The 10648-nt window shown below is 35.8% G+C and overlaps 1 protein-coding gene and 1 long non-coding RNA gene across 2 annotated transcripts in view; one reads left to right on the top strand and one right to left on the bottom strand.

Annotated features, from left to right (window-relative positions):
• The window catches only part of hoga1 (4-hydroxy-2-oxoglutarate aldolase 1), a 9299-nt gene extending 5263 nt beyond the window's left edge, over window positions 1-4036 (top strand). Inside the window, exons 7-8 of the mRNA XM_016509696.1 lie at window positions 3261-3394; window positions 3717-4036. Coding sequence (XP_016365182.1) covers window positions 3261-3394; window positions 3717-3866 — 284 coding nt within the window. The 3' untranslated portion in view covers window positions 3867-4036. The remainder of the gene's footprint in view (window positions 1-3260; window positions 3395-3716) is intronic.
• Window positions 8-451, bottom strand: LOC107706115 (uncharacterized). Its single transcript, XR_001636134.1, has 2 exons — window positions 421-451; window positions 8-79 (listed from the first exon to the last, which is right to left on the bottom strand). It is a non-coding gene; the product is annotated as an uncharacterized LOC107706115 (long non-coding RNA).
• Window positions 4037-10648: the final 6612 nt, after the last annotated feature.

The raw sequence follows: 10648 nt of genomic DNA, 5'->3' as shown, positions 1-10648 counted from the left end.
TTTTAACTTTTTTTCTCAAAATATTCCGACTTTATTCTTGTATTGCTAGGACTTTATTCCCGTAATTTTAACTTTTTTTCTCAAAATATTTCGGCTTTATTCTTGTATTGCTAGGACTTTATTCCCGTAATTTTTACTTTTTTCTCAAAATATTCTGACTTTAATCTTACAATTTTTTATTTTGTAACGTGGCACTAAAACGCTGTCGTAATTATGGATTATGGATTAGAATTTTGACAAAAAGTCTTAATGATGGATTTGTTTCTTACAAACATGCAGCTTTTGTTTAACTTTTTTTCTCAAAATATTCCGACTTTATTCTTGTGTTGCTAGGACTTTATTCCTGAAATTTAAACTTTTTTCTCAAAATATTCAGACTTAATTCTTGTATTGCTAGGACTTTATTCCTGAAATTTAAACTTTTTTCTCAAAATATTCCGACTTTATTCTTGTATTGCTAAGACTTTATTCATGTAATTGTAACTTTTTTTCTCAAATCCCGTAATTTTTACTTTTTTCTCAAAATATTCTGACTTTAATCTTACAATTTTTTATTTTGTAACGTGGCACTAAAACGCTGTCGTAATTATGGATTATGGATTAGAATTTTGACAAAAAGTCTTAATGATGGATTTGTTTCTTACAAACATGCAGCTTTTGACTTCAAACCATTGCTTCCAACTGAAATAGTGCCTTCTTCATTGAAAAAGTGGTCTAGTCTGAATCAGGAGAGAAATATGCACAAATCAAACACCATTTACAAGTGAAAACAGTCCAAAACAGCTCTAAACAAATATGTCGGTGGATTTTAGTGTGAGACAACAGGAGATGGGCTTTTTCACTGGAGGAAACAATATTATGGATTATGGACAGTTTAACCCTTTGATGCACATCATGGGTCTAAAGTGACCCGACTGAGTTTATTTTTTCTATATCTTTGCAAGAAATTAATTTCATCATTCAGAATTCCAGGAATTCCGCAAATTAACTTGTTTTTGGTCATCACAAATCCTTATTTTTATTTTTTATTTCTTTTTTAATAAAATGTTGACATTTTTGTGTCACTACTCTTCTAATGCACAACATGGGTCTAGAATGACCCGTATTCATTTCCTATGTTATTTCAGTTATGGATGAGTGTTTCTTTGCACCGTCCTGCAGAGTTCAGCTCCAACCCTAATCAAACACACCTGAACTAGCTAATCAATGGTTACTAGAAGTCATCAGCTGGTGTTCTGTGTCAGGCCTGTGTGCAAGGAGCACAAACCTGTAGTTGTCATTTGTGAGGCATGTAAGCACTGAGATGGCAATTTGAGATGGCTTGATTTTATTTTGTTAGTTTTATTTTCATCTATTCGGTCACATGCACTACAGACAGTTTATTCTTGTATTGCTAGGACTTTATTCCTGTAATTTTAACTTTTTTCTCAAAATATTTCGGCATTATTCTTGTATTGCTAGGACTTTATTCCTGTAATTTTAACTTTTTTTCTCAAAATATTCCGACTTAATTCTTGTATTGCTAGGACTTTATTCCTGTAATTTTAACTTTTTTTCTCAAAATATTCCAACTTTATTCTTGTATTGCTAGGACTTTATTCCCGTAATTTTAACTTTTTTTCTCAAAATATTTCGGCTTTATTCTTGTATTGCTAGGACTTTATTCCCGTAATTTTTACTTTTTTCTCAAAATATTCTGACTTTAATCTTACAATTTTTTATTTTGTAACGTGGCACTAAAACGCTGTCGTAATTATGGATTATGGATTAGAATTTTGACAAAAAGTCTTAATGATGGATTTGTTTCTTACAAACATGCAGCTTTTGACTTCAAACCATTGCTTCCAACTGAAATAGTGCCTTCTTCATTGAAAAAGTGGTCTAGTCTGAATCAGGAGAGAAATATGCACAAATCAAACACCATTTACAAGTGAAAACAGTCCAAAACAGCTCTAAACAAATATGTCGGTGGATTTTAGTGTGAGACAACAGGAGATGGGCTTTTTCACTGGAGGAAACAATATTATGGATTATGGACAGTTTAACCCTTTGATGCACATCATGGGTCTAAAGTGACCCGACTGAGTTTATTTTTTCTATATCTTTGCAAGAAATTAATTTCATCATTCAGAATTCCAGGAATTCCGCAAATTAACTTGTTTTTGGTCATCACAAATCCTTATTTTTATTTTTTATTTCTTTTTTAATAAAATGTTGACATTTTTGTGTCACTACTCTTCTAATGCACAACATGGGTCTAGAATGACCCGTATTCATTTCCTATGTTATTTCAGTTATGGATGAGTGTTTCTTTGCACCGTCCTGCAGAGTTCAGCTCCAACCCTAATCAAACACACCTGAACTAGCTAATCAATGGTTACTAGAAGTCATCAGCTGGTGTTCTGTGTCAGGCCTGTGTGCAAGGAGCACAAACCTGTAGTTGTCATTTGTGAGGCATGTAAGCACTGAGATGGCAATTTGAGATGGCTTGATTTTATTTTGTTAGTTTTATTTTCATCTATTCGGTCACATGCACTACAGACAGTTCAATTTCAATGTTATCGGTTATCAGTGATATGTGTGTATGTTATGTGTGACAAAGTGGCAACTAAACATATTTAAAGTGTTAAATATGTTGGTCTAAATAACTGCTATAATAATTATTTTAACAAAATGTCTTTATTCTTTAGTTTTGTTTAATGCTTGCATAGATGGGTAATTTTTGACCCATGTGTGTAAACTTGATGTAGTAACACAAAACCTAGGGAAACGTTTGTGGTCATTGCAAAAAGATATTTATAGATCAGAGAAATATTAAATGCTAAAATAAACAGATTTCAAAAGATAAAACAAAAAAAATGCCCAGCGAAGTATGAAATAACATACGGGTCATTTTAGACCCATGTTGTGCATTAGAAGGGGTTTTCATAGCTTGTGCAGCAAAGGGTTAAAGTTAAAAACGTCTTAATAATAGATTTCTTTCTTACAAACATGCAGCGTTTTACTTCACAAGACATTAACTGATGGACTGGAGTGGTGTGGATTATTGTGATGTTTTTATCAGCTGTTTGGACTCTCGTTCTGACGGCACCCATTCACTGCAGAGCATCCATTGCTGAGCAAGTGATGCAATGCTACATTTCTCCAAACCTGATGAAGAAACAAACTCTACATCTTGGATGGCCTGAGGGTGAATACATTTTCAGCCAAATTTTCGGGTGAACTATTCCTTTAAGAGCCGATTATACTCTTTGTTATAGGGGCCGTGGGAGGCGTGTGTGCTCTCGCAAATGTCCTGGGTCAGCAGGTGTGTGATCTAGCGCAGCTGTGTGTTTCAGGACGCTGGGATGAGGCCAGAGAGCTCCAATATCGCCTCATCGAACCCAACACAGCAGTGAGCATCACATCACCATGGCAACGCCACACATTAATACCACAGATACATTTGCTGCTATATAGGCATGATAAACATTGGAAGCAACCCTTCCCCCAAGAGCTGCCGAACATGAGCTTTGCTTCAAAGGCCATGAGAAAGATTTACAATATGGTGTAAATAAGCTTTTGAACAAAAGATAAACATAACTGGCTGATCCTAAAAGGTTTGATCAGGGTGAACAGACTCTAAACGATGGCTTTGACCTTGTGTAAAAGAGAATCTATGATTGATTTCGACTCTATGCATTAAATTGCAGTGTCCCTCCCCCACTTTTTTATAGGTAACGCGGCAGTATGGCGTTCCCGCTTTGAAACAAGCAATGGAGTGGTTTGGATATCACGGCGGTGTGTGCCGGTCCCCGCTGCAGCCTTTATCAAAGGCAGATTTAGAGCAGCTTCAAGTCAAATTCTCCTCCAATGGTTGGCTGTAGAAGCAGGAAGGCCAACGGAATCAAAGGGTTACAGTACTCAGGTGTTCTAAAACAGAATGTTTAATTATTCTTTTTGTGTTATCATTAATTCAAGCTGACTTTATAAAGAGATTTTCATCATAACGTTGCATTAAAATATAATTTGCAAGCTACATCTTATTCTTGTTTTGAAGTTAGCGAAAACAATTCGTTCTGTATTTTAGTACAGTATGTATTATATTTGAGTAAAAGGAAAAAACACTTCCAAATATTTTAAAGTACAATGTTTTTTTTATATTCTCATTTTGAAAACAGAGCAATATTATATTCTTAAAGCTGCAGTACGTAACTTTTTTTGTGTTCAAAATTAACAAAATTTATATAATAAGCGAGTACACCATGAATCCATTTTCCAAACCGTGTTTTTCTGAATCACTACGGTACACCTATAATATTCAATTTCATGTGCGACCACAAGTGGGCGCTTTACACCACTAAGAAGTGTTTAAATTGTTTGCTTAGGCGCAAACCTGTGATCTCTTTTAAAACGGATAAAAAGCATTGGTATATGAGTCATGCATCTCTAAAGAGTAGACTGTTGCAGAGTGAGAAAATGAGAGGGAAAAAAACAACAACATTGCTACATTTTCTGACTCTAGCTGGGAGCAAAATGACAAGAAACTGTAGACAGAGAGCAGTCATTATCTTCTCTCTTTACCTCATTCTCAGTCTATTTAGAGTGCTGTCGCTCTGACATTTCAGCTTTTTCTCTCGGAAATTCTCGTCTGACTGTCCTTGTTGCCAAACCTTCGATGAACTATTTTTTTTCTTCTCACATCTCACAACCGCTTCTGCAGTACGGGTGCTCACCCAAGGCAATGCGCTGACCTCGGCTGGTAGTTACTGCGTGAGACAACCCGTTACTCTCTCAGTCATTAATGCAGTGGTTAAGAAGAGAGATGTTTTAAAGGTATTCATATCATTCTTCCGTCCTCTTGACCCTTGTTTGTCTCCTGTGCTTTCAGCCCAAACCTTTCGTGCTCCTCTACTGCGCAGAGTTGCTCGATGCCCACATGATGAACTAATGCCCTAGGCAAACTCTTTTCTTCTGACATCCACTAACATTTACACATCAATTATGTTCAATGTGTCCATTCTCTGTTGCAAACCACTTACTGGCCATGTACACACACTTCCAGAAAAAAGGTACACCCTAAAGGGTACATATTTAAGCACCTTAAGGTACATATTAGTGCTTAAATGATACATATTAGTACTTTTTGAAAAGTTACCGGCCCAGTGACAGCTTTTGTACCTTTTTTCTGAGAGTGCCCTGCAAAGTTGTGGGAGTGAAAACCTGAAACTGGCACATGACCAAAAGCGTGACTCTTATTGGTTGGCCAGTTATTTACCGTGCAATTGAAAAGAGAATATAACAAAAAAAAAAGTGTGATACGAGCAGGGTTGCCAGGTTTTCCGAAGAAAATCTGCCCAATTGCTTCTCAAAACTAGTCTAATCAAGTTTCGGGGATAAATATCGCATTAGTAGGGACACTTCTATGCACGAAGTTGAAAAACAAACCACGGCAACAGTGAAAAAGTAGCCCAATTCGCGGGAAAACTGTGGACTTGGCAACACTTGAGCAGTGTACCGTCATGCGCAAGTAAACACGGAGGACATAAACCGATTATGCATTTATTTATAGTGTGATCTGCTGCAAAAGCCAACGAAATTAAGCGCAGGCGATATGAAAAATAAAGACAAGGATGTGACAAAAGAGAGTTTTGAAACTTTTATGATACGAGCCCTTATGTTTTGCTTGTATATAGAGTTGTCACTGTAATACTTATGAGTTCTGACACATCACACTTCCACTGACTACGTTTTGCTACTGTCTTGATAACTTTGGGTATGTAAAATCTTTGAAGTGCCTCCCATGAGCGCTGAATCATGACAAATGTTGATGTAGAGTGATGTAAAAGTCGCATGAATTCTGACATGACTGTTCAGACTGCGGTCGCATTGCAAAACATCTGACCTGTATCGGATTTAGTAACACATATGGAAGTGGCACGAATCGGAATTGAAAAGATCAGATTCCATGCGGTTTGTGCTGTTCACACTGTCATGACAAAAACAGATCCAAGTCACATTTGAGTAAAAAAATTGGATTTGGGCCACATTTGCTTGCAGTGTGAACATAACCATGATTTTCACACCAGACATTCGTCTTGGTGCAAACAGGTCTAAACCCTCCCATCGAGCACAGCAGCCATATTTAGAGCAACATATAGAAACGATAGGAATGTATTATGATTGTATAATTGTCTGAAATTCTGAATAGACTATACATCTGAAACAATATAGTGATGTATAGTGCCTCTTTTGATATTACAGGGACTTTTGCACTGAGTAGTTATAGGAACTCAGATATAGAAACTAGCCATCAGGGAGGTCCATGAAAACTAAATCTGTCCCCAAGGTACATTTTCCAAGTTGCATTCACATCGCTTTCATTTAAGCACGGCATTCAACAACTGGAAGATGGAGGATGAAGAAGTGCCTGGACTTCAGCGTTGGTCCATCTGTCGCTGTTTTCCATGTTTGTGGAGTTAGTTCATGGAGTATGTAAACTGTGCGTTTACGCGGCTTTTTTAAAAACAGTGGGAACCAGTGTTTTAACATGTCATGCATTCAGCCAGTCATACACTTATGTCACTGGTAGTTCCTGTTGTGCTGGGTTAGACCCTATTCTGAAGGAGCTAATTTAGTCCCACCAAAAAGTGTTCCTATAAATACAGAGTTCTGTCATGAAACTCTAGATGGCGCAGTCTGATAGGTCTAGCTCAATCTGACCTGGTGACATCGATCTATTCCGCCAAGACCAAATACATTAACATTGTCATGTACATTACCATGCCAATCCCTCCGAGAGTTGTCATGACAGAACTAAAATCATTCCTGCGGTGCGAACACGTCAAAAAGCGCGTACTTCCACCAACAGTTATAGGAACTATGAAAATGTTCCTCTGGTGCAAATGTGAAATGAACTTCTTTTTTATCTTTTTAAAATTGGAAATCCTTAGCCGTTCCTGCTCTTGCTATTTGCACGACTACTAATAGTGCATTTACAAATTTTAACAAATGGTGAATTAATGCAGACACTTGGGGTATTTGAATGTTATTGTGATGGAGTGCTTTTGAAGTGAGTTTGGAGTGAGAGTCTTAAAAATAAAAAGATAAAAACACTCCTTGCTCAAGGCAAAATCATGCAGCTCCGCTCTCCACTCATGTTCTGATCAGAGCAGATACCAAAGATCTTGAACTCAACACAAAAGGGAAAAATAATATGCAAAATGTATCAAACAAGAAAGCACACCATGGTTTTAATTTATTAAAATAATATCAATAAATGACTAAATAATAATAAAGACAAAACAGGCAATACACATGTTCAGTCCCTGAACAAATAATATCTTTCATAACTATATGAATGTCAGGTAACGGCTGAACAGTTCTGAATATTTCAATATTTTGCCATGGCAACAGACCCTATGCTTGGGAAACCACTTCGCATGCTGCAGCATCGTAAGGGGATGCAAATTATGGCGACTACAACATCCATGTGTCAACAGAGCAGACGAGTGGGTTAAAGTCCATTTTAAACACAACCCGGAGCAAGTTTTGTGATGATAGGAAGATGTAAAAGAGCACCAGCCTCAGAAAAGCATATGAGCATCAAGCGACTTCTTAAATAAGCTACTGTATGTGAATCACTGCCATTATGTGCTCACTTGCAGAAGTATAATTATCCACACCATTAAGAAGCAAAACATATACTTTCAATATTATTACTTGAAATTACTTTCTACTGTATTTGCTTTTGTCTTAATCTATCATTCCATTTTACAAATGTCTTAAAGGTTTAAAAATGTTTCATCCTCCATTTTCAAAGTAAAAGATTAATTTAATTAAAGAAAATGAGTTTCATATTACAACAGCCACAGCTCCTTTTGGAAATAAAAATAACATGTCTTTAAATTGTCTAATTGAAAAGTTGGTGTATAACAGTTAATTGTTTTGAAGTTCTACATAAATGTAGTTGTTGTTGTTTTTCCAGTATTATCAAGCTGTTTTATTTTTTTGTCTTTTATTTTTTTTAATTGAAAATGTTCAACAGTAGCCTAATATCAATATTTATATATTAGACCACTGTTTAAAATAATACTGTCTAATATATTAAGTTGATCCCTATCAGGTTTAGTTACCAGCACTTGCTATGAGTGAAGTACTTACGTCAGCAAAAGCATCTTGCACTGGACATGAATTAATTAACAAATGATTTACCTAATTAGTAATTTAACGGATGCTTTACTCTATAGTGACACTGAATAAAACTGTTAATTCAGGAGCCGTCCCCCTGGAGCAACCTGCAGGTTAAGTGACTTGCTCAATGGTGCAATGCTACTGGATCATCCTAGAGGAGTTTGAACCTGCAAACCTTTCTTTTACCAGCTCAGAGATTTAACTACTACTAGACCAAACCATGCACATTGATCAAACACAATGGCCCATGGACACACTGCGTCTCTCTGCTGCAGTAAACGTTGTTAACCACCAGCTGTTGATTTCTTGCATATCCGTTCCTTCACTTATTCCTTATTTTTCACTTTGATAAAATATTATAGGCTAACCCAAACTTTCAATTTGGGCTGGGCAATTTGGCCAAAAATATTATCACGATATTTTTTTTTGTTCATATTATACAATATTCATTATCCGTTAATGAGGAAGAAAATGTAGATAATGTATTTCCATTAAAATTTTTTCTGAATTCAGTGTTTTATGATTAAGTACAAATTTATCATGAAACATGATGTCTAATGAAATAAATTAATAATAAATAAATTCAGACACTGAAAACACTGTAAGTGTCATGTGTGTTTGAGTTTGTGTAGCAGAACAAACTATGGCACTCATTCACACAGAGACGCTTAGAGCATGCAGACTTATTAGTGACATGCACTGACAAGCTGCTGTTGCCTTAATTTATGTTGTTTGATCAGCTGTTACATTAATTCATAATGAGTAAAAATGTCCACAGCTTATCACAGTTATCAACATAAATTTGATGGGTTCTCGATATTACATTGTTTACAGCCCAACACTACTTTCAATACTGGAATCCCACAGGGTTCAGTACTTGGTCCATCTCTATTCTCCAATTCCATTCACCGTACTGCTCTACCTATTATCTCCACCTTTTCAAATTTCACCTTTTCATCATGCCTTTCTAATATATAAACTTGGCTGGCTACTATCACTAGGCCCACAGATCTCCACAGAAAGCTCAGCAGATTCAGCAAAATTCAGCAAAAAAAAAAATGAATATAAGCTGTTAACATTAAAACAAATAGTAATTTGCATAATAATATATTCATGCCGTGGTGCATTGTTGAGAACGCAAGTACCGCATCGCAGTATCATTGTCCACAGATTCCACACCTTGCTAAAAAATGCCAAACAAAAGTTTCAACAGAAACAGAAAGTGCTTAAATATTCAATGTTCAATGTATTAGATGACAGACAGAAGTACAGTTTATTAAAAGGACATAAACCATGCTTAATGTCGGCAGTGTTGTCAGAGTTTCTTTTTTGTGTAATTTTTAAAGTAGCAATAAATCATGTAACGTAAAATAAAATTGTTCTAAATAACATTTCAGTAGACCACTTCCAGTGCACCTGCTCTTTGAAGCTATAATAAAAACATTCTGCCACAATATTTGCAATATTTACTTACTACAGCTTAAAACCATTGTGCCTTTCTGCATCTGTGATACATAAAAATATTTATACGTTGTAGACAAAAAGCCTGCAGTTAAAGAAAAAAAAAAAACAAGGAACATTATTTTCAGAGTTCACTCTCCAAAAGAAGGCAAAGGGTTCAAATACATTAAGAGTCTTTATGCCACCAAATGTCAGTTCTCTTAAAGATGCTTTTATTTGTGATCATGCTGCTGCATGAGACGATGGGTCATGATTATGATGTTGTTTCTTGTAGATGTATTGTACAAAAAAAGCTGGATGTATATTCCTGGAATGAGTATTGTTAATGGTGTATAGTTTGAATTTAAGTATTTAATAAGAAATAAAAAGTATACGTTTGTTGGTAAAAGAAAGCAATGGGAAAGCAGAAGGAAAATTATTACAACCTTTGGTTTAATACATACACTTTTATACACTCAAAGCCATAGAAGAACCATTTTTGGTTCCCCAAAGAAAATTTGGAAATAACTTTTTTTTCTAACAGTGAGAAACATTTGAATAATATAAAGAACCTTTTTCCACTAAAATAGAACCTTCTGTTGACTGGAAAGGTTCCACAGATGTTAAAGATTCTTAATGGAACTATTGATGACAATAAAGAACTTTTATTTTTAAGAGTGTATTATTACAAATAGATATTACAAATTGTGTCACACAAACACACATGTGTGTGTAATATGTTTCCAGCACTATTCATAGTGGCTGTCTAGTACTGCATATTTTGGATATCTCCCTAATGTAACACACCTGATTCAACTCATAAGCTCATTAGGCTCCATTCTCATGCACTGGAGAAGCTCTCGTGAGAGTGTATTTGCTGTTGCCAGAGGGTAGGGTATAGGTAGGGCTTGGGGAATCTCGTTTTTTCCAGCACAAGGGTTACCATGACCGCTGAAAGAGTGAGAGTGTCAGATAAGAGGGACAGGCAGATAGTTTTCTAGAGACCTAATAATACAGGGAAAGTTAGCAAAAAAAA

Source organism: Sinocyclocheilus rhinocerous, unplaced genomic scaffold (genome assembly GCF_001515625.1).
Source record: "Sinocyclocheilus rhinocerous isolate Xijiao unplaced genomic scaffold, SAMN03320098_v1.1 scaffold3004, whole genome shotgun sequence".
NCBI lineage: Eukaryota > Metazoa > Chordata > Actinopteri > Cypriniformes > Cyprinidae > Sinocyclocheilus > Sinocyclocheilus rhinocerous.
Note: the sequence above shows the minus strand (reverse complement) of the source record. Positions and strands in the feature narration are given on the sequence as shown.